The 25279-nt window shown below is 32.6% G+C and overlaps 1 protein-coding gene across 3 annotated transcripts in view; it reads left to right on the top strand.

The window, feature by feature from the left end:
- LOC149779392 (integrin alpha-PS2-like) overlaps nt 1–24946 on the top strand; it is a 305876-nt gene extending 280930 nt beyond the window's left edge. For 2 of the 3 annotated variants that reach the window (XM_089940054.1, XM_089940053.1), the window contains exons 30-32: nt 3171–3284; nt 6405–6530; nt 11530–24946. In XM_089940054.1, the coding sequence (XP_089796180.1) occupies nt 3171–3284; nt 6405–6530; nt 11530–11610 (321 nt within the window). In that variant the 3' untranslated portion in view covers nt 11611–24946. The remainder of the gene's footprint in view (nt 1–3170; nt 3285–6404; nt 6531–11529) is intronic. The other variant, XR_016415642.1, reaches the window with a different exon arrangement.
- The last annotated feature ends 333 nt before the right edge of the window (nt 24947–25279 follow it).

The raw sequence follows: 25279 nt of genomic DNA, 5'->3' as shown, positions 1-25279 counted from the left end.
GTATGAAGATTGCCTTTCTTATAGTTGTTACAAACCACAAAGGTACAAACCCAGTGAATCATAATACTTCAGTGGAGCAACTTAACCACTTCTAAAAATTTAAGTACTGACAAAGTTGTCATTTTTTTTGGTACAAAACTTCAAAAACTGATAAACATGAAAATAAAGGAATTCATTATAGGATTAAATAATAATGGTTGGGTATTTATAAAAGTGCTCACGTTTACCTAATCACTCACAATTTAAGTAAATAAAGTTTTGAAGGACTTTATGTTAATTTTGTGAGTGATTAGGTAAAAAATTTGCTTCGATAAATACCCAACCATAATAATTTAACTCATTCAGCCCCAGACCCGTTATCAGTATCACTGCTGCTATGCCCCAGCAGTGCTAAGTTGTGTCTAGCTGCGTGTGCCCCAGAGTTTTTACCTGTTTGAAAAATTTTGTAAACATCGTGCACATGCATTCACTCTTACCTTAATTTCTCTGCTTATATCCAATTAAAATCCAAGAAAGTTTCACCATTTATTGCAAATGAATTTGTCTACACAGTGATGTATTTTTTTTCCCTATTTGTCCAAGTCTTTCACAACTTATTTATACAGAATTTACAAAATTATGTGCAACGTTTATCCGCAAGAACTCGATCATCATCGCTGTCAGCATCCACATCTTCGGACGATTCAATCTCAGAAACTTCTATGTCCGAATCGAAATCTCACAAAATATCCAACTGCCAAACATATCTTTCCTCAGCTTGCTCAGTATTTTCAAAATCAAACCCGAGAAACTCCTCATTTTTGCTCTCATCAAAAATCACTCTTGCGTCCGCCATCATTTACGATTTTTCATGACCAGAACACGTGTAGTTAAACCGCTTTCAAAACAGGAGCCCTTAGCTTCTGAGCAATTCAAATTTCTGCAAATGAAAGTAAAATCATTTCTGATTGGTTTAATAGTTGTTAGTTCTTGGAATAAACCCATTTCTAACCAATCAGAGACGTTGAATCTAACACACATTCATCACGCTTGGAGACGGGATCAGCCATTGAATGCAGTAAAGAAATCACGACTACAGGCGGGATCGGCCATTGAATGCAGAACCGGATCACGCCTACAGACGGGATCGGGGCTTAAAGGGTTAATTTCTTTAATTCCAACTCCAGTCAGCAGATTTCATCAATGAAGCATTCAGTTTTAGTTAGCTCTTAGTTTTCTTTCGTAAGCTTCTTGACATTGTGCCAGAATACTGAGCCCCATTTTCATGAGTCAAGGGTCATTGTCTCTTAAATAGTGTTATATGGTAGAATGTCAGGGCCGGTCATTGCAGTAATCTGATGAACTTTTGTCACTCTGTATGTTTTTTCTTTTTTTATGCAGCTATTGCTTCTTTCAGTATTGTTTTCTTCATGCTCCTATTGTTTTGCATTGTTGTTCTTCCTTTATATGCATTTAAACATTTTAAAGCCAAAATGATGTCCATTTTTGGTGAGAACACTTGCTCTCACTTCATATGACCATGACCTTCAATAACAGCTGGTGGAACATTTTGTCAAACCAAGCAGTTGCAGTAATTTATGAATGTAGAGTGGCTCATGAAGCCTGTTACATGCTTTGGCTAATGGAGTGCTGGATGAACTGTGTGATTACACTATCTGAGCCTTTAGTCAGCAATTTGAAACCCAGGTTGATCAGAAGTCATGGAGAGGGAGCTTATTATGGTGCAAGGAGTTAGAATAGATGATGCTTCGCCTAATTAATGACCTGGAAACTGATTTGAAATGGAAGTAGTCCACAGAATTTACCAGCATGTAAAAGATTCCAGATCAGGATCACTTGACTTTTTATATTCAATCACATTGCAGAAAACAGTCAATTCATAACAATCAGAATTATTCTCACTTATCAGTCAGATCTAACTGTAAACTGCACAGACCGAGATCTGCCGTCACATAATGTACAAGCAGATTAGGGTCTTTTCAGTGTGTTTGGATCATCAATATAACAAACATCGATCATGTTGTTTGAAGTTTGACCAACTTTTAAGCAAGTTTGTATGGTAATTTTGGTTTTCCAGCTAATTTTGACAGTTTTATTTATATTTATATGGATACAAAGGCTTTAAAATGCAGTTCATTATATGTCCTACATACTGTCTACAATAATTCTGCATGCTACCAAAGCAAATCTTTCTTGCAATTTGCCTTGATGTTAAGAATAGAGACCTAATTGTAGCGTAGGTTATGACTCAGCTTTAACCTTATCACAAGACCTTCATCAGAGCAGTGACTTTTGGACTGGACTCTTGTGATCAACTAAATGTTGACCAAGTGACAAAACCCTTCTGTACAATGGCTGAAGTTCCACTCCAAAAGCATGGTTCAACACTGACCCTCCCCCTGAGATTTCAATAGCTGATCTTATTTTCCTCCTCAGCAAATGATCTGATCCACAAATAACCCACCAACCAGTCAGTCTTGGCACATCCAAAAGACCAGACTCCTTTGAACAAGAAGTGTTCAGTCATCTATAAACTCCAGTGTGATAATTGTGGAAAAGACTGTATTGGAGAAACTGCTAGAAGCCTTTAAAGAACACCTGTATACCAACTGAAACTGCAAGAAGCCTTGAAGCAAAAGCTAAAGAATACTACTAATGCACCAAGAGAAAATCCCTGACAGCAGTTGGTGAACATTGCTAAGAATCAGGGCATACTATTTCTTGGGATAACATCAGAGTACTCAGTAGAGAGAATAAAACCCTGAATTGGAAAATAAGAGAAGCTGTTGAAATCATGGAGGTGGAGGTGGGGGGGGGAGCCAGTGTTGAACCATGATCATTCTGGATTGAAACTTTAACTGTTGTACATATGTTTTGGTCCTGTGGTCAACATTTAGTTCATTGCATGTCCAGAAGTCAATCCTCTGATGAAGGACTTGTGATAAGGTTACAAGCTAGGAAGTAATAACCTATTATGCTACAGAAAGGTATCTATACTTAGTTTCAAGTTTCTCTGACAGCAAATGGCTGGAGCATGTAACAATATTCATTCTAGAATTGCTTTGATATGTTATCAGCTTCATTGGCATTATAGTTTCATTCCCATCAATTGCATTTGCTTATGCTAAATGTTTTTTCTCTGATACATTTCTGTTTACCTTCAATTTCAGAAAAGAATAAGGGATCCTTTTTACATATTATCTCAAGGAGTGGCACGGGTTGCTTCCATGCCACACAGAGACCTAAAAATAGCACCATATACCAAAACAATTGCCATGTATGTGGTGAGTATACAGTTTTTATACGTCTTTGGTCTGGATAATCATCTCAGATATGTTAACATATTTACATATATCCAACCTAGAAATGTTATCATATTTACATATATGTTATACCATACATCCAGACTAGAAATGTTAACATATTTACATATGTTATACCATGCATCCAACCTAGAAATGTTAACATATTTACATATATGTTGTACCATACATCCAACCTAGAAATGTTATCATATTTACACATATCTTATACCATACATCCAAACTAGAAATGTTAACATATTTACATATGTTATACCATGCATCCAACTTAGAAATGTTAACATATTTACATATATGTTATACCATACATCCAACCTAGAAATGTTAACATATTTACATATGTTATACCATGCATCCAACCTGGAAATGTTAACATATTTACATATTTGTTATACCATACATCCAACCTAGAAATGTTAACATATTTACATATATGTTATACCATACATCCAACCTAGAAATGTTAACATATTTACATATATGTTATACCATACATCCAACCTAGAAATGTTAACATATTTACATATATGTTATACCATACATCCAACCTAGAAATGTTAACATATTTAGATATATGTTATACCATGCATCCAACCTAGAAATGTTAACATATTTACATATATGTTATACCATACATCCAACCTAGAAATGTTAACATATTTACATATATGTTATACCATACATCCAACCTAGAAATGTTAACATATTTAGATATATGTTATACCATACATCCAACCTAGAAATGTTAACATATTTACACATATTTACATATATGTTATACCATGCAACCTAGAAATGTTAACATATTTACACATATTTTATACCATACATCCAACCTAGAAATGTTAACATATTTACATATATGTTATACCATGCATCCAACCTAGAAATGTTAACATATTTACATATATGTTATACCATACATTCAACCTAGAAATGTTAACATATTTACATATATGTTATACCATACATCCAACCTAGAAATGTTAACATATTTAGATATATGTTATACCATACATCCAACCTAGAAATGTTAACATATTTACACATATTTACATATATGTTATACCATGCAACCTAGAAATGTTAACATATTTACACATATTTTATACCATACATCCAACCTAGAAATGTTAACATATTTACATATATGTTATACCATGCATCCAACCTAGAAATGTTAACATATTTACATATATGTTATACCATACATCCAACCTAGAAATGTTAACATATTTACATATATGTTATACCATACATCCAACCTAGAAATGTTAACATATTTACATATATGTTATACCATACATCCAACATAATGTTAACATATTTACATATATGTTATACCATACATCCAACCTAGAAATGTTAACATATTTACATATGTTATACCATGCATCCAACCTAGAAATATTAACATATTTACATATATGTTATACCATACAGCCAACATAGAAATGTTAACATATTTAGATATATGTTATACCATACATCTGACCTAGAAATGTTCTCATATTTACACATATCTTATACCATGCATCCAACCTATAAATGTTAACATATTTACACATATTTACATATATGTTATACCATACATTTAACCTAGAAATGTTAACATGTTTACATATATTTACATATATGTTATACCATGCATCCAACCTAGAAATGTTAACATATTTACATATATGCTATACCATACATCCAACCTAGAAATGTTAACATATTTAGATATATGTTATACCATACATCCAACCTAGAAATGTTAACATATTTACATATATGATATACCATACATCCAACCTAGAAATGTTAACATATTTACATACATGATATACCATACATCCAACCTAGAAATGTTAACATATTTACATATATGATATACCATACATCCAACCTAGAAATGTTAACATATTTACATATATGATATACCATACATAATGCCAAGTCAAGACAATCATCTACATCAAAACTCAATTTTTGTATTGTTCAGTTAATACATTATTGGCATCATGATTTCATTGGAAGTAATAGTGAAACTTCTTATGATCCTTGAGGTTATCTCTAAGTGCCAGTTCAGAAATTCTCTGAAACTCGCCCCAAATGTTCCATATGTATGAAACCAAGTTCTTTGTTTTATGAAGTATTCATTTAGCTTGGTTTCCTTGCTATCTTTGATCACAGTTATGATTTAGTTGCTTAGTTTAAGGTAGTTTAATTATGTGATATACACAATAACATTTATAACAGTGTTTAATTGATCAACTGAAGCAAGTTCACCCAACATACAACCGGGGCAGCTAGAATTTTAAGTGTTGGATTTGCATGCCTTTTAACTTTTTTTTTTTATTCCATCTCCTTTATTTGATTCAAAAGACATATTTAATTTGATAATACAAAGGAGGCCAGCTTTTAATTCAGTACAACAATACAATAAATACTTCTGCAAGTCAGTTATCAAAATATGGTCGGTACTTAATTAGGTTCTCAGAGAAATGCTTGCAGACATAGCTGTTATGGTAGATTGATACATTTTACATTTAAATTATTATTGCATTTATGATGATTATACTTAAAAGGAACTAAAAGATATAATTAAAACACAAATTTCACTTAATAAGAATTATTTAATTGGAATTTAAATGTTAATGTACTGCCAACACTAGGCGTAAGTTATAATTTCATTGATCGAAATTTCCTTGAATATCTTTAATAACAGTGTACTAAGATTGTCGTTTGAAAAGAAAATGTAACTAATAATATGACTTCTTATGAAAAGTTAAAAATTTAAAAATGTTGATTAAAATTTCCAGGTCCTATCTACCATTTTCAACTATAAAAGGAGCAATATATCAACGTTTCAGTTACCAATTTTGATAGCGATTTTCTTCAAGTTAAAGAAATAGGGATCAGTTTTTGGGTATTTTCTGGTACAAAAAAATGGGATCGATGCCTGACCTTGCATTATAAGTGGGTTCACAAGTTATTAGGGTGTGAGTTATCGAGGTAGTGGTGTAACATTGTTGCTGGTAAGGCATCTACCATTCTTTCTTTCAAAGCTTCAGTAATGGTATTGTCTCTTTTCAGGTTGACACTTATGTGAATCCAGAGAAGCTGATTCCACCACCATCAGGGATTGAACCCTGGATAATTGGAGTCTCAGTCTCTGCTGGTCTATTATTATTATTTTTACTTATTGTCCTGCTGTGGTGGGTGAGTATTGTTAGTATGTACCAAACCGTTGTATTTTGACACATACTCTTTGTTCATTGAAAAGTATCCTGGGATCTATAGTAAGCATAGGATCTACATGAACAAAGCAATCTGAGTCACTTTAAATGGTTACAAAGACCAGCAGTAGTTAACCTTCCATGGACTAGCAGCCTATCCAAAGGAAACCATGTACTCTGAGTCACAGAATGTGTATGAGCATCAAGGGGAGTGTTAACCTATCATGGACTAACAGCCTTTCCAAAGAAAACCATGCACTCTGAGTCACAGAATGTGTATGAGCATCAAGGGGAGTGTTAACCTATCATGGACTAACAGCCTTTCCAAAGAAAACCATGCACTCTGAGTCACAGAATGTGTATGAGCATCGAGGGGAGTGTTAACTTATCATGGACTAACAGCCTTTCCAAAGAAAACCATGCACTCTGAGTCACAGAATGTGTATGAGCATCAAGGGGAGTGTTAACCTATCATGGACTAACAGCCTTTCCAAAGAAAACCATGCACTCTGAGTCACAGAATGTGTATGAGCATCAAGGGGAGTGTTAACCTATCATGGACTAACAGCCTTTCCAAAGGAAGTTATGGAGTAGGAGACCATTCTTCCAATAGATTTATGACTTACAGTAGGCTGCCTTGTGAATTACTATAGGCTACAGAAGGTTTTAGTTTTGCACTATCAGCATTACTTAAAATAAAAGTTATGTCCACATATATATTATAGAGATTAGGTATCAGCAACCATTGTATAATATAATCTAATACTGTTCTTTCCTTGGATCAAAATACATAATTTTGTGTTGAATTATTAAGAAAATGTTTGTTTACTAATGAAATTGTATTTATTTTCTTTTGTTTATTTTTAATGTGGCCTGTCACTTAATGTTCACTATATATATATATATATATATATATATATATATATATATATATACTGTTGGCATGTCAAATTGTGATCAGCCCATGGACATTAATATGCCTATATAAACATTGTTTCAGCAGTAGGCTGTTGCTTCCATCCTCTCTTGATCATGGATTAATCATTAATGATACAAGAATATGATGAGTAAAATATTAATAGTCCCTGTTTTCTACATGAATTAAACATGTACCACAACAATGTGGTCATAAGCTAACAGAAAAGAGCAAAAAGCAACAGGTTTTGCAGAATTCAACAGATAATTTATTTTTGTCTAACACAAAGTGAAAATTGAAATTGAACTTACAGTATTGTGAATTAAATTTCATATAGTCCTAAAAGTTCTGTCACAAGTCCAAAAGTATAGAGTATTCTTAATGCACTTCAGTGGTGATCTGAATCATTTCCAATCTTGACTGTACTGATGTGCCAGTAGCCCCAAATATGCAAATGTGCCAGCAGTCCTGATATGTCGCAATTATATAATCTAAAATGTCCTTGAATTAATTTACAGTAATTTCCAAAAAGGTTGCTGTTGTTGTTGTAGGGTTTAATGCCATTTTTCAGCACAAGATAGGCTATACATAGCAGCCAGTATAAATGGTGGAGGAACAACCTGGGAAAACCCTGCAAAGAACCACCAACTCACAAGAAGCTACTGGCAAGCTTTCTCATATCCCCAAATTGGCCGAGCATGAGACTTGAATGACAGAGGTGGGATGGCAGTGATACATAACAGTGAGTGCTTTAGACCACTCAGCCCCTCGTGGCCTTTCCTAAAAAGTAATTTAGTCTTAAAGTCAAAGAGCACTTTGTAATTCCAATGAATAATTTAAACAACTAAATCCTCTCAAACTGAACATAACTAAAATAGGTTACACTAATGCTGATATTAGGATATGGAATAAGTTATTCTGAAGTAAATAACATTTATATAAAAAGCTTAGACACATTAACAGAACTAGAATAAAGGTAATTTTTGCCATCAAATTCATAAACAATTTGCTTGTATAACATTATTAATTTCTATACCTTGAACTCAAAATCTGTAAACATGTTTACCTCCAAGTAATAATGATCATAAATTATAATCTACGATCATAGAGAAACATGAGCTATGTAATATGTTGTTTTAAAAAAAAGATATTATTCAGGTAGTCCCAGCTCCTACCCTCATTTATGGACAAATCTCAATTACACAATACAGATTAAATATACATAATATATAATCATTGGAAAAAGACAATACACAATACAAATTAAACATATATAAAACATGGTACTCAGTTTTATTGAAATCCCACCTGTTTATGCCCTCCATATGTGTGTGTGTGTGTGTGTGTGTGTGTGTGTGTGTGATGCATAATTGACAAAATACATGCAAATCTGTGGAATGAGAGAAAATAAAGAATTAAGGTTTGATGAGAACTTTGAAACTCAGTTTAGACCAAGTAACCTACATGAACCTAGGTCATCTAAACAGTATGTGTACACTTTCCAAGGGATTTATCTACTATGTTCACAGTACCAATGATACAAAGTTGCAATTGCGTATCAAGAATGTATGGTAAATTTCTTGGTTAACCCTTTACCTCATACAAGCGTCTTTGGACGCCTCTACTCCATTTGCATGGAAGCGCCTTTTGATGCCACTGCAAGATTCGCATAGAAGCGCCTTTTGACGCTTGCTGTAAACATCAGCCATTTTGAGATAGTTTTCGTAGCGCCACCTTCGGGGAAAACCCCCCATTACATACTACATTCATTTCTGCGAATGACAATTACGTCAGATCACGTGGTCACTATTCATGCACTGGTCGATATCTGCTATTTAAAGTAACTGGGTCGTAATCTCCAATCTCCAAAATGGCAGCTGCGGATTTCATTCAGTATGTACGAAGTTTTCACGATTAGAATAACAACCACGAAAGATTCAATAAATTAGGTAAAGGCTCTGATATTAATGTAGGCAGCAATTAGTTTTTATAAATTATCAAATTCAGATGACTTAGTGATATAGACGCACACGAAAACCTTGTAAATTTCGAGTATCGGAAATGGCAGCTACGGTTAGTCACGCGGCCTCACTGACATGACGGTGAACGAGTTCTCTCAAGATTTCGAAGCACATAAAAAAATTCTTCTGTGGAAAATAATTACACAGCTATAACAATCGGACATTACTCTTAAATTTTTCCACATATAATATATGTGTACCAAAAATGTAAAATGGTTAAAATTGTTGTTAAACATAACATACACTAAATTGCTTAACAGTTCACAGGCAGGATTTCATTCAGTACTTATGAAGTTTTCACGAGTAGAATCTCAACCACGAAAGATTCAATAACTTTGGTAAAGGCTATGATATTTATGTAAGCAGCAATTAGTTTTTATTGATTATCAAATTCAGATGACTTAGTGATGTAGACGCAGACGAAAAACATGTAAATTTCGAGTATGGGAAATGGCAGCTACGGTCGGTCACGCGGCCTCACTGACATGACGGTGAATGAGTTCTCTCTCGATTTTAAAGCACATTAAATATTCTTCTGTGAAAAATAATTACACAGCTATAACAATTGGACTTTACTCTTCAATTTTTCCATATATAATAGATGTTTACCTTAAAAGTAAAATGGTTAAAACTGCTGTTAAACGTAACACCACTACATTGCTTAACAATTCACAGGCATGCCTATGCGGATGCGGTCTGCTAGGTAACAGGTGTTCTATTTATAGCGTGCTGCACTTTGTCACTATGCTCTATGAGGTAAAGGGTTAAGAGATTGACACACACTATAATCTATTTAATGCTTTGGGTTGTTTTATTTAAAAAAATCTTTAATAAGATTCTAAAAACAAATTATTTTTAAATATTAAAATGTCTGAAGGTCACTCTCCCTCTCTTTCCCACTGTGGTGGCCAGGCAGTAGACTAAATAACAAATGGAGAAACATAGAGATGGACAATAAATAATGACCTTAGGACAAATTTCCCCAAATCCCACCCCATTTACTCACTTTCTTTCTCTTAACTATCATAGCGAGATACAGGTGAAAATCCTTTATAAAAAAAACCCAGCAGATTTTTGCCTGTCATGCACTGATGTCTCTGGACCTTTGAATGAGGTTAAATTACTTACAGAAAAACTGACCAACAGGAAAGAGGAAAGAGAGAGAGATGGAAGATAAAAAGCAATTGTATTGTTGGTAGCAATGTTAATCAAAACATAATAATGACTGAGATCAGGTGTACATACATTTAAATGTTTGAATTACCTCTTGTTGTTTTGTCAATTTGCTTAGGTTATATTCCCCACTTGTTTCAGTATACATACAGGTAAGTGAATAGTTGTGCAATCCGTAAGCTAACCATGCTGTGCCTGTAATGCTCTGCTGTCTTCATTTATTTTTATTTAATCAATATGAATAAAAAGAGATAAAGCAACTGATCAATTTGCAGAGTGGAATCTGATGAACTGCTAAAGGTACAGAACTACATTTTGTAGTGGACACACTGGGCCAGGATGTAAAGTGCTTAATTATTCTGTTGATACATAATTGCCTGTAGTCAGTCCTATCTCCACTGTGTATTTGTGTATGATATAACATCTGTATATTATGCATGTTGTATCTTTGATATACCACTCATATACATTAAAAGGAAATATGGCATGCCTCTACATTTTTCATTAAAAGGAAACTTGGCAAGCCTCATATCCTTTTAATGAAAAATTCATACATCTCATAGGATATCAACGATTCAGTATACATTACTATATATATGTGTGTGTGTGTGTGTCGTTACTAAGATATTACAGACATAAGGTAAAGTAAACATACCTGACTGTGGCATAGTTTGCATTCATTGGTGTGGCAATATTTTCATGTTGTCACTAACACCATTAGGATTAAGTTCTTGTTAACCTGTTACATAAATTTGCATTTTTTTATTTATGCTGTGAAACTGTAATAGCTTGTTTATAACTGAAACAAATGTCATAGAAATGGTTTTCCTTTTTTTGTAATTTTAAATATATTTTATTTTCGTATCTTTCAGTGTGGATTTTTTCGAAGAAAGAAAAGAGAGGGCATGATGCATCAAGGGAAAAAAGATATAAATGGAAAAGTTTTTGAATAGCTTATATTATGGACACCACGCAGAAGCCTTTATCTCTGATCCATGATTATATTAAATTTATTTTTATTAACAGCATAACACTATCACACATTCTTTTCAAGACCATTAATGTGAAAAATGTTTGTGTGATTTTTTTGAAGAGTTTCTTCTGTGCAACATACAAAAATAGTTGATCTTTCTAAAACTATTTTGTCATTTTCAACAATATCAATTGAGAGTTCCTTACTTCTTTACTAAGCTTTAACCCTTCATAACCCAGACTATTGAATATAAATGTGATGTATGGGCTTTTAAATAAGACAGAAATTGGAAACTGTTTGACAGCAATTGTGTGTTATTAATTTATACATATTGTGACACTGTTGTTAATTTTACATTTCATATGTCATACTGTTGTTAATTTCTACATATTGTCACACTGCTGTTAATTTGTACATATTGTGACACTGCTGAATATGTTTTTTTGAAACTGATAGCTTTTAAATTTTTTTTATGGAGCTTCTATTTAGAGTTAGTAAACATGTATAGCACAGAAGATTAAATGAGCAAAACTGCATGCAGTCACATAGCAAAATGTCTTTTTGTATTTTTTCTTCAAGAAAATAAACAAAGTAAAGATCTTGAAAAGGTGTAATTCAAAGTCATACATGATTATTTAGTACTTTTAGTTTCCATATCTTTTCAGGGCTTTTAGTGGGAAAGCGTGTAGGATCGTACTTTCAGATTCTGATATTTAGCAATTCAAGTCATGTAGAACTTAAATGCAAACAATGACAAGTTACAACTTGTGTATCCTACTCTTTACTTTAATTTAATGTCATGCCTTACATTTATTTAATTTAGGTGATTTATGATTGTCACAAACAATCTCTTTTTCTAAATGGTGCAATTTATTGTGTAACATTGGGAGAGTGCACATAGATAGCCATCTGTGAAAAAGGTGCATACGTGTTTGACATCACAGAATAGTGTCTCCAGACTGTTTCTTACTTTAAGATGCAAACAATATTTTGTCACAGTGAGTGTCTCAGTTGTTTCATAAAAACTGAAATACATTTAAAATTTAGGATGCTTAGCAACACATTGCTTTCATTTTCTACAACAATTGAGACTAATAGTCCAGAAATTGTTTATGTTTTCAAAATTTCTTAGTTACATTCAGATTTCTAGCCATTTTCAGTTCAGGCTTCTGCATGTACAAGAATCTATTGTGAGATTGCATCAAAATTACTTGATTTACAATAAAAGTTCATCTAGTCCAAGTTTAAGTATCTTAAATGTTCTTCAAACTGAGATTTTTTATTAGCTTTCTTATTACTTGGTTGGAGCATTTAGCAGGAAGGATTACAACACAGTCATATCTTGAAAGGTGTTGGTTTTATTTTTCATCTCTGGAATCTTTTTTGGGATTCTGCAGTTCTTGTTTTAAGAAGCATAATCAAATTTTAATTTCACAACCATATAATTATTGATAACCTTTCTTATATATTTCTTTGATAATAATCTGTCATAACTATAAAAGGATTATGTTGTTAAATCTCAGTCTGAGAAAATGTAAGAAATTTTGTCAAAATGGTAATCCCTAATAAAATTACATCATCAAATGTCAGAGATCAGTAAATTTGTGTCTCGTATTCAATGGCAGATTATTTTATCACTTCAGAATATTTTGAGATATTTCAACTCATAATCACAAATATTGAGGATATATGTATGTCTTGAATTTTTTAGAGAAGCTTTACCTCAGTTTAAGAAAAGTGAATAACTCTCAAGTACAAACACAAACATTTTTTAAGATCATGCAAATATTTGTAAATATATTATTGAGAAAAATAAATAATGTTTATATTTAATTCTTTTGGGAGAATCATTAGTAAAAATGATGGAAAGTTCTCTGATTTAATAAACTTTTAAGGTTGTAATTTGTCAACATTGTTTTATTAACAAATTTAACTGTTTATTAAATTTGTTTGACTAAATGTATCTTATTGAAAAAATAAAGATTGGTTTAACATAATTAAACATGGTTGTTAGATTAAAGTGTTAAATGATAGATTAAAAGAAACATTCCTTTTAGGAAAGTGTAAGTAAAATAGTGTGCATTTTCATCAGTTTGTGTTTAATTTAACATGATTACAGTTAAAAAGAATCCCCATCCAAAACACCTGCTTTCTTTATAAAAAAAATCTCCCCTTTGTAAAGAAAATTGTTCACAAGATCTTGTAGAGTCCCTAAATTTATTGAAAATCTCCTTGAAATTTGTCTAAAACTTTATCGATTTTGCTGAGGAAACACAACATTAGGTGGATCCAATAACAATAGGCTTGTTTGCCACATGGAGTCTCTTTTCTGTGTTGTCATGCTATTCATTTACCACATATACTCACATATAAGCCTGTTCACATATAAGCCAACCCCCCAAACTGAACAGCTATAAACACTGAAAAGTGCATGAACCACATAATACCCGACCCTCAAATCTGAGATATCACAAGATGCACGAGGTATGTTCAAAATACATTTATTTAGGCAAACTTATGTTAACAAAAATTACATGTATAATTATCTCAAGGCTGGTGTGAATGATTATTAAAATGAAATGGTATAAACTCATTTGAAAAGTTATTTATTTAATTTTCTGTTTTCTTATTGTTTAGATTTGTGTATAATTTGATCGAATGATGACAAGAATTTAGTAATCACAAGTTGCTGTAACACTACTTCTCCCTTTTGACTTGATTATTGTTTGTTTATGTATTACTGCATTGGACATTTTATATCAGTGCACCAGTAATTATGTTTTAACTTTGCCTTGAAATTGGAAAAACCTATCTCATTAAGATTTAATCCCAGTATGCCAACACAATGAACAACAATACAGTTCAATTCAATGATCACAATTAGAATACTGAACATATTTACATAATGGTCCCACCATATGTACATTTTAGGTTTGAACAAGTGCTGAATGAAGTACATTCCACTGAATAAAGTACATCCATTGGAGTCGAATCATGGGCACCAGTGCACTTAAGTTTAATGATAACTCCAATATACAGTAATGAAGTTTCAGAAATAATGCTTCAAAAATTATGCTAATACCATAAAAGCTGAGTCGTAGATTGTTTTGATGTAAGCAACCTTACACCATACCTATCAACTTTCACTTTGGGAGGTATTTTTGGGGTCACATCACACCTACCTCCTGATTTCATAAAAATATCTTCTGATTTTTGCAGAGAACTCCCAATTATTATATTATGCCTTTGATTGTCATTACTCCTAAAAAAGAAAAGATCTATTTGTTCAGTTGTATCACCTGTGAATTAATGTTGTGTTTAAATAATAACTTTACTAGAATGAATCCACTTCTTCACTAAATAGAATGTTAAGTTTAAACATTATTCATGTAAATTAATGCTTTTTTTATGTCTAGAATGATACCAAAAAAACCCACAACAGTAAAATTGACAATTTCAATCCCAAGAATGATCACTACAAATGCTGTAACTCCATATGCTATAGCACCTATCCCATGAAAAAATCTTACACGAGTGAACACCTGGCATTTTTATACCATATATACCAATCTTAATTACCATCATTAAATTAAAAGAAGGAATGAAAATACATACCACACAGCAAATGTGTTCCTCAAAAAACTAATTCAGAATACATGTTTTTTTATAGTAAACAATACTAAATTCCTTACAAGTTGACAATAAGGGAATACGGTTGGATATACAATAAGGGAAAAATAGTTGCCACATGTATGGTACCATGAGGCTGCCTATTTAGGTACCTTTCATTAAACAAAATTGGGAATCCTTTGTTTGCCAGTCAGTTGCTGGTGCTTGCATAACACATGGTAGTGTAGAACATGGTTTCTTTGAATTATGTCAGAGGGCCAGTTGTTTTCACAAAATAGATGCATGGATAAGGATTAACTTTCAATTAGTAGTTCTGGCTTTCTTTCTCGCTTATTTAAGACTAACCTTTAGCTTTGTGCAGTTTGGCCACAGCTGACCAGAATATGAATGTAGGGTGCATCACAGGGAGAAACAGCACATTTATACACATATTGGACCAGGAAGATCGATCAATATTTAGTGAAAACAACGCTTTAAAAATGCCACAAAAAACCCTCCTGATTTTAGGTCCCAATCTCTCTATTATTTTATTCAGGCTTCCTGCTTGGCTTTTGAAAATTTGACAGGTATGCCTTGTATCCTGTTTTACAAAATTTTGGTAATTGTCCTAATAATATCAATGTGCTGGTGTAGTTGCCGGTCAAAATTCCCTCTTAAAAAAAGCCAGTTTGAGGGTTTTAATGATTAACTGGCCTGTACTGCTGTCGGAAAATAAAAGACAAATTCACCGACTATCAACAAAGGAGACTCCAAAACATCAAGCTTTCCATTGTGTTGAAAGTTGTGATGTTGTTCAGCCAAAACATTAAGCTAAAATTGATTGATGTTGATCTTAGTTGATCTATATGAGAATTTTAGCCTTTATTATTACCACTCTTCGTGAACATGTAAGTTATGCTGGTTATGCGCCTTGTACAATTAAATGTGCATACCTTTTCATAAATATTACCTCAAGTTGTATGACCACTTATATTATTGAAAATAAGTAAACTCATGAGCGCATGATGCAATGTAAATGAAACAGCTATTAAGGACTAGCTGAAATGTTTTCTGGAAGAAATGCACTTTGGTCAAAACAATGAATAAAGCAAAATCTGCATCTAATATGTTTGGGAATAAATAAGGATTTAAGTGACGCTATACATGCTTTGCACTGTGTATGTACTGTACATTTATAGTGTAGCCTGGTCTCCCAGGTACACTTGACTGGCCCACAAATTATGAAGTCTGTATTTACCTTTTTTTAATTTCATGTTGGAGAAATCAGAAAATATGCACATGCAAAAAATTAACAAAATCAATCATGGTACTTTATAACAGTTTAATAAGTGTTGAGTCACCAATTTTTTTTATTTTTATATGCATGTCTTTTTTTTTTACAGCCATTACAATTGTCAACAAAAAATCTTAAAAACTGTCAAGTTTAGACATTGACCCATGAATAAGCTGCCCCCCCCCTTCCAGGCCTTTATTTTTTCCAAAATTATTTGGCTTATACACAAGTATATACGGTATGTGTTTCATGTTCTGCTATGTGCTGATAAACAAAGTAACAGTGATAAAGTTCAGTTTCCATAAGGAATAAAAATACTCATTAAAAACTATTTGTAGTCCTCGAACTTCTTAAAAAGTCCTTGAATAAAACCTCTCCAGGGCTGTATGAAACATGAAGATGATAAACATTTGAGTCAACAGGAGAAATGAATCAACAGGATAAATGTATACCATGTTTAATATTAGTTGCTTTTTCATTGTATTATGCTAAATTGTAATTCTGCATAAATTTGACATGTAACACTATCTGTATATTTATTTTATAAGTAAGACGGTATAATGTGAAAATAAACCATATATAAACCCTTTACCATAGATATCAAACACCATTACTCATAAACAACATTTTAACACTTTCATATTGGTGTAATGTATGCATGGAAATATACCTGTTTCCATGACAAAATTGTTCTCCCAGCTCACACTGAGAATATCAGTGTGTGTTTGGCTTTAACTAACAGGTGTATGTTGTTCAATCGTGTATGTATGGGAAAATAAGTGTTGTGATATTTTGTTATAATTATTATTGCTTATTCCTTGTTGATACCTTCTTGTGCTTTAGGTATTGTACATTTAACATGTGGTATTTTGGGGTCTTAACCTGAGTGATCATATCAACATTGAAGTAAACAGATACTTAAAATGTTGGAGTATCCATCTTAATCTCAGTGACAAGAACAGATCTTACAGGTATCCAAACCATCTTGATCTCAGGGTCAAGAACCCATCTCACAGGTATCCAGACCATCATAATTCAGTGACACAAACAGATCTGACATTTATCCAAGCCATCTTAATCTCATTGACAAGAACAAATCTGACAGATATCCAAACCATCTTAATCAAAGTGACAAGAACAGATCTGACATAAACATACCATCTTAATCTCATTGACAAGAATATATCTGACAGGTGTCAAAGCCATCTTAATCTCATTGACAAGAACAGATCTGACAGGTATCCAAACCATCATAATTCAGTGACACAAACAGATCCAAGCTATCTTAATCTCATTGACAAGAACAGATCTGACAGATATCCAAACCATCTAAATCTCATAGACAAGAATAGATCTGATATGTATCCAAGCCATCTTAATCTCATTGACAAGAACAGATCTGAAAGATATCCAAACCATATTAATCTCAGTGACAGAAACAGATCTGACATAAATATAGCATCTTAATCTCATTGACAAGAATATATCTGACAGGTGTCCAAGCCATCTTAATCTCATTGACAAGAACAGATCTGACAGGTATCCACACCATCCTAATCTCATTGACAAGAACAGATCTGACATTTATCCAAACCATCTTAATCTCATTGACAAGAACAGATTCAACAAGTATCCAGACCATTTTAATCTAATCTCATTGACAAGAACATATCTAAGAGATATCCAAACCATCTTACATCTCAGTGACAAGAACAAATCTCCCATATACATACCATCTTAATCTCATTGACAAGAACAGATCTGATAGATATCCAAACCATCTTAATCTCATTGACAAGAACAGATCTGACAGGTATCCAAATCACTTCAATCTCATTGACAAGAACAAATCTGAGAGGTATCCAAACCATCTTAATCTCATTGACAAGAACAGATTCAACAAGTATCCAAAACCATTTTAATCTCATTGACAAGAACAGTTCTGACATATATCCAAACCATCTTAATCTGAATGACAAGAGCAGATGTGATAGCTATACACACCATCTTAGTGACAAGAACAAATCTCCCATATACATACCATCTTAGTCTCATTGACCAGAACAGATCTGACAGGTATCAAACCACTTCAGTCTCAGTGACAAGAACAGATCTGAGAGGTATCCAAACCAACCATTTCAATCTCGTTTACAAGAACAGATCTGAGAGGTATCCAAACCAACCATTTCAATCTCATTGACAAGAACAGATCTAAGAGGTATCCAAACCAATTTAGTCTCATTGATATCAACAAATCTGTCAGGTATTTAAAGCATCTTAATCTCATCGACAAGAACAGATCTGATAAACACACCATCTGAGATCTCAGTGTGCTTACAAGAACATATCTGACAAATATACATAACACCTTAATCTCACTGACAAGAATAGATCTGACAATTATCCAAACCATCTTAATCTCATTGACAAGAACAGTTCTGACAGGTATCCAAACTTTTGAAGTACTTGAAGTTTGGGATTTAACATGGGCAACTATCATGTTTTGTTGGAAGGATATACAATATGATTATTTTTGTCATTTGGTGGTGCCGGCTTGTTCTGTATTGCCATTTGGTGGAGCTGGCTTGTTCTGTATTGGCATTTGGTGGAGCTGGCTTGTTCTGTATTGCCATTTAGTGGAGCTGGCTTGTTCTATATTGCCATTTAGTGGAGCTGGCTTGTTCTGTATTACCATTTGGTGGAGCTGGCTTGTTCTGTATTGCCATTTGGTGGACCTGCTTGTTCTGTATTGCCATTTAGTGGAGCTGGCTTGTTCTGCTTGTTCTGTATTGCCATTTAGTGGAGCTGGCTTGTTCTGTATTGCCATTTAGTGGACCTGCTTGTTCTGTATTGCCATTTAGTGGAGCTGGCTTGTTCTGTATTGCCATTTAGTGGAACTGGCTTGTTCTGTATTGCCATTTAGTGGAGCTGGCTTGTTCTGTATTGCCATTTAGTGGAGCTGGCTTGTTCTGTTTTGTCATTTAGTGGAGCTGGTTTGTTCTATATTGCCATTTAGTGGAACTGGCTTGCTCTTTTTTATCATCATATGTTGGAACTGGCTTGATCTATATTGCATGATATCTCTCCACTATACAACTTTAGGTCAATATATATTTATCGTTAAAACTGAAATCCATGCAACATGACATTAATGTGACTTGTTTAACATAATGCAGTACACATTAATGTGACTTGTTTAACATAATGCAGTACACATTCATCTGACTTGTTTAACATAATGCAGTACACATTAATGTGACTTGTTTAACATAATGCAGTACACATTAATGTGACTTGTTTAACATAATGCAGTACACATTAATGTGACTTGTTTAATGTAATACAGTACACATTAATGTGATGTGTTTAACATAAAGCAGTACATGTTAATGTGACTTGCTTAACATACTACAGTACACATTAATGTGACTTGTTTAACATAATGGAGTACACATTAATGTGACTTGTTTAATGTAATACAGTACACATTAATGTGATGTGTTTAACATAAAGCAGTACATGTTAATGTGACTTGTTTAACATAATGCAGTACACATTAATGTGACATGTTTAACATAATGCAGTACACATTAATGTGACATGTTTAACATAATGCAGTATATGTTAATGTGACTTGTTTAAGATACTACAGTACACATTAATGTAACTTGTTTAACATAAAGCAGTACATGTTAATGTGACTTGTTTAACATAATGCTGTACACATTAATATGACTTTATCTTATTATATATCTTGACTTGACAGTGTCTAACATTGACAGTCATATCCCATGCACTCTATGTCAGGGTCACTAGTCAATGAAGATGTTTTAAAGAAACTTTAACTTGTTATATACATTGATTTGAAAATGTCTGATATTGAATGTCATATCCCCTACCCTCAATGTCAGGGTCATAACAAGGGATAATCTAAGTTAGTGGTCTGTTTCCTGACCAGACTCACATGTTAACCTTACAGATATTTTGATAAATCTCAACCACACCTTATCATATACTAGTAAAGTCTGTAGCTCAAAGAGTCGAGTTGTTTGTAGGGAAAGGTCACAGTACCCTTATTTTTCCTTGTAATATTTTGAACCATCTTGAGATATGGATTTTGAATTTAGCCAGAATGCACTTTTCAGCCCCTTTTACAAATCCAGATTGATTCATTATTTTAAAAAATACTTTATCATGATTTATTTGTTATATTCATTTGGGGTTAATAGACATCAGAAAAAAGGTATTTAATGTAGTTTATCAAATACACATGGTAAGCCAATATGTAAGCCAATTACTAATTACACTACATACTTGCTTACAAGTCTGGTTGAACTGTAAACTGCACAGACCTGGATCTACTATTGGATAATGTACCAGTTGAGTTGGGTATCTGCAGATTGTTAGGATTGACCAGTAGAACAAAACAACATAGACCCTACTCTGCCAGTGCATTGTGCAATGGCAGATCTGGGCCTTTGTTGTTTTGCAGTTAAATACAGCCAACCCTGTCTACAATAGCCACTCAAGGGAGAAGGCAGTAGTGACCATTGTTGACAGGTGACCTCTAAATGCAGGTTCAACTCTCAAACTTGGTTTATGACAAATTTATGTACTATGAATGAAATAGCATTGGTATTATTAGTATTAGTTGTTGTATCATTACTGTATTCTTATTAGCAGTAGTAGTATGTTACCAAGATACATGTATTTAGTTTTAGAACAAGGAAAAACAAACGAATTCATAAAATAAATTCCACATGAGGTTGCTCTATCTTCACTTTAGTCTATATTAAATCTTAATGAAGATTTAAAAAGACACTGATCCTCATTTGTTTTGTGTCCAGCTCCATTTCAGTTACTAATTGACATTTTGTGAACACCCATCTGAGTTGGCTTTTTAGGGTAGTTGATAGTCATGAAGACAGGTGTTCACACTTAAAACAATTGATGCATTAAGCTATTGCTCAGATTCACCAAGATCAAAAGACTGTCCACTTTTCTTTACAACTTTTGATGATTAGGGAGCAAAAAGAAGCTTCATGGGGCACCTAGCACCTAAACCATAAGGGAAATTACTAGTGCAGTGTACCTCTACTAGAAGGTTACATATTTTTGTTTTCATGGAGACAACTTTGATTCATAATCTGAAGAAAAAAACAATGAAAACTGCCTTGCTTTTGAAGCTGACATGTTGACACCTTTGAGTTTCACTGGATTACAGTAAGCAAAAATCAAAATCTGAAATGTTTAAACATCGATTCATGTAAGATACCTTTATACATACCATGCCTTACTAATCAAACAAAAGGTTTAATTTGCATACTTGAAGCAGTCATCGCTGATACATTCCAGTGACTGTTTGAAGACAGGATGAAACCACTACTTGGTTAAGAAATACATGGCTGCTGACTACAGAAGACACCTGACTGCTGATTACATGACATTTATATAGGACATATGGGAGGGAGATTTAAATGACTATTGTGACCAGGTGACTGCTGAACTCTTAACCATTATGATAGGTATGACAGTATGTACAGTATATGAATTGGAATAAATTGTTCTATCAATTGCACAATGTTTGGGCTAGAACGAATGTTTTAAATAACTATTATGAAAACCAGAACATAATTTCATAATTCCTTGGATAGGAACCAAGTTTAAATTTAATACTTCTTTCTTTATATAATTATCCTGTTAGACTTAGTTTATTTTTGAAATGTTGATGCTAATGTTTGACTGTTACAAAATGATTGTGAATTGTGTGGATATGAAAGATAAAGATCATAAATGGGATGTTAGAGACAGTTTACACTTTTGTGCATATTAACTAAATTATGTACTTTTTTATGTTGTAATTCTGTGTTGTCATTTAAAATGTACATTTTAATGGTCTGCATGTAACTGTAAATACCGAGTCAAATCAAAAAGGTATGTATGTTTAAGCCATCTTAAAAATGTTTAGTGCCATTTATATAAATGTATATTGAGTTTGTTAGAATTAAAGTAAATTTAGGTGTAAATTTATGAAATCAGACTGCTTTCCAACATAGAGGCTCAAAATTTCATGGTTATTATATTGCTTCACACTAATTTGCTTGCAATTTCATGATAGTTAAGTGTCTACTTGAACAATAAACTTTAACTGGATAAGCTTTCTCAAGATTTGTTGAAAAAGAGCATTGAATTACTATTTTAGCTTGCAATGAACAGTGTAGACCTTGGCTAGATCTGTTGTTGTGTAATGCACTGGCATATTGGTGTCATTCTTGTTTACTTATATTAATAGTAGAACAAACAGCATACATCCAGTCTGGTTGCCACATTATGCAAATAGATCTGGGTTTATGCACTTCAATTATACAGTGGTCCCCTTCTTATAAAAGTCATCCCTTTTGTAGCAGGAAAGTGGCCTTATAAGACAAGCGACCATTATAGAGGGGGATTGCACAAATGTGAGTAATACCTACAGAGAATTATAAAGGCATAATTAATTTTTAGATATTTTAATATTTTCATTGAAAAATCACACAAATGTTATTGAATCGTGATAAAACTTGTATCAGTGTTATTTAAACTAATTATAAATAATCCAAAGTCATGGTGCAGAACCACCTTGTTGATAAAATCGGGGCTGTAACTATCCCAGTGCCCACTACAGTAGAATGTACATTGATGATGTTTATTTGAATATTTCTGACATCACAATTCAAAGTGATCAAAGGACTCTCCCACTTTTCATTTAGCCTTGTTACTTTTATTTATTTATTCTAATCTGAACGTGTCTAATTACATTTTGGACTTTTTGCATCAACTTATTCCTTAATTGGTAATTTGTAGTTATTATACAAGATGCTAAGTGTTAAAAATGGAAGTGAGCTTGTCAGACAGTCAGCCATTTATTTTATTAGTCTGGTATCATTTCAAGTACATTTTGTAATATGCAAGAGAGAATCCACAATGGCTAACATACCATTTTTACCTTTTGGTGACTATATGTAACAATGACTTGAGTTATTTGTATGGATTAAAGTTACCTTATCAGAATGTTATAACAAATGTCAGTGTTGAATATAAAAATCAACCAAATATTTGTGAGGTTTATATCAGTAAACACAATTGTAAGACTGCTCATGAGGGGTAAATTTGAAACTTTGGAACTAATATGCATGACACTTGCCACATTAGAAGGGTGGTCATATTATGTAGGTTGCTGTTGGTAATCATTAAAGAGGGAATCTACTTATACAATTAAACAAAAACTTTGATCTCTTTACATCTTGCACAAATCAGAGACAGGCTATCCTGTTGTTATCTATTTGTGTTGAAGAATTAAATACTCAAAATAATTTTTACAAATATTTGATTATAATGTTTAAATTATAAGTTTACTCAAATACCCCAAACAGTTTTAATTTTATCTTAAATCATAATTTATCAAAATGAATGGCGTTAATGTTGTCAGAATGTTTACATGTGTCATATATTCATTTATATTTTGTATTGTTTAGTCTAAATATGATTGTGTGATTTTATGATTGCTTGTCATTTTGATGGTGATAAAATAAGAATGAAAGCCCTATTTCCCCATTCCCAGAATTTTATTGAAGTGTTGGTAATTTGTTTAGTCACTCTCGGAATATGTGGAAACCAAATTTTGTTTTCATTTGTTAACAGTAGAAATTATATGTAATATTAGTTTCTTTAAAGTATTTTTTTTGTATATCTCATTAAACCAAAATGAACAATATTTTTTTGGCAGGCAGGGTATCAATGGTTTTACTATACAGGATCTAATTTTAGTGAACACAGCTTTTGGTTCCTTTTCATCATCTATTATTTCCATTAGTGGAAATCTATTGAAAACTAGAAGAGGAATATTGTTTAGAGTTATATCCTATTTTATATCATTTGGAAAGAAATATGTTTTCAAACACCAAATGTTTGAAATAGTTTTTTATGTGTTAATTTCAGCTCTAATTGCTTGCTAATTGCTTGCTTGGAACTTATTTGCTAAACTTATTCCAGTGTCGATATAGGGAATATCCAAAATATTAATAGATATAGTGACATAAATCTTCCAATACCATCTTTCTGTCCTCCTAACAATTCAAGCTATTCCTCATTCCTCATTAGTAGACATGGCAGTATAAAGTATTGCACTTGTAACAAGATTAAAATTGTCACATTTTAAGGATTGTCATCAATAAATTTCCACATATTACAGTAGAATAAATTTTGTTTACAGAAATTGCATTATAGGTATGATGTGAATTCTTTTTTCACCATCTTGTAATTTTGCCATAATGTTTTTGAAACTGGAAGCAAATTATAATGTACTATTTTATGACTGTAGATGAGAATGTACTTGTCAGTTGATTAGAGAAAATTAAATTTATTTATACATGAACTTGTGTGTCTGTCTGTTGGTGTTCTTTTATTTATTATTTATTATTTATTATCTATTTATCCAGTGAAAGTTAAGTTTCATATCACACTGAAATATAACAAGAATACACACACATACACACAAACACATGAGCCTAATATACTTATAACTCTTTACATGAACACTCATATGTCAGGTGAATTTGTATTCTGTCTCTCTTACATTCAAGCTTGCACACAAACACACACACGCAAACACAAACAAGCACACTTCTACTCAGGAATTTTATATGTATATATCTATGCTTCTCTCACAATATGTTCACACACCAAATATCCCTGGACTAGTTGTGGA

The sequence above is a fragment of the Sinohyriopsis cumingii genome, chromosome 17 (genome assembly GCF_028554795.1).
Source record: "Sinohyriopsis cumingii isolate HCF-2022 chromosome 17, ASM2855479v2, whole genome shotgun sequence".
NCBI lineage: Eukaryota > Metazoa > Mollusca > Bivalvia > Unionida > Unionidae > Sinohyriopsis > Sinohyriopsis cumingii.
This window is presented reverse-complemented; position numbering and strand designations above follow the sequence as displayed.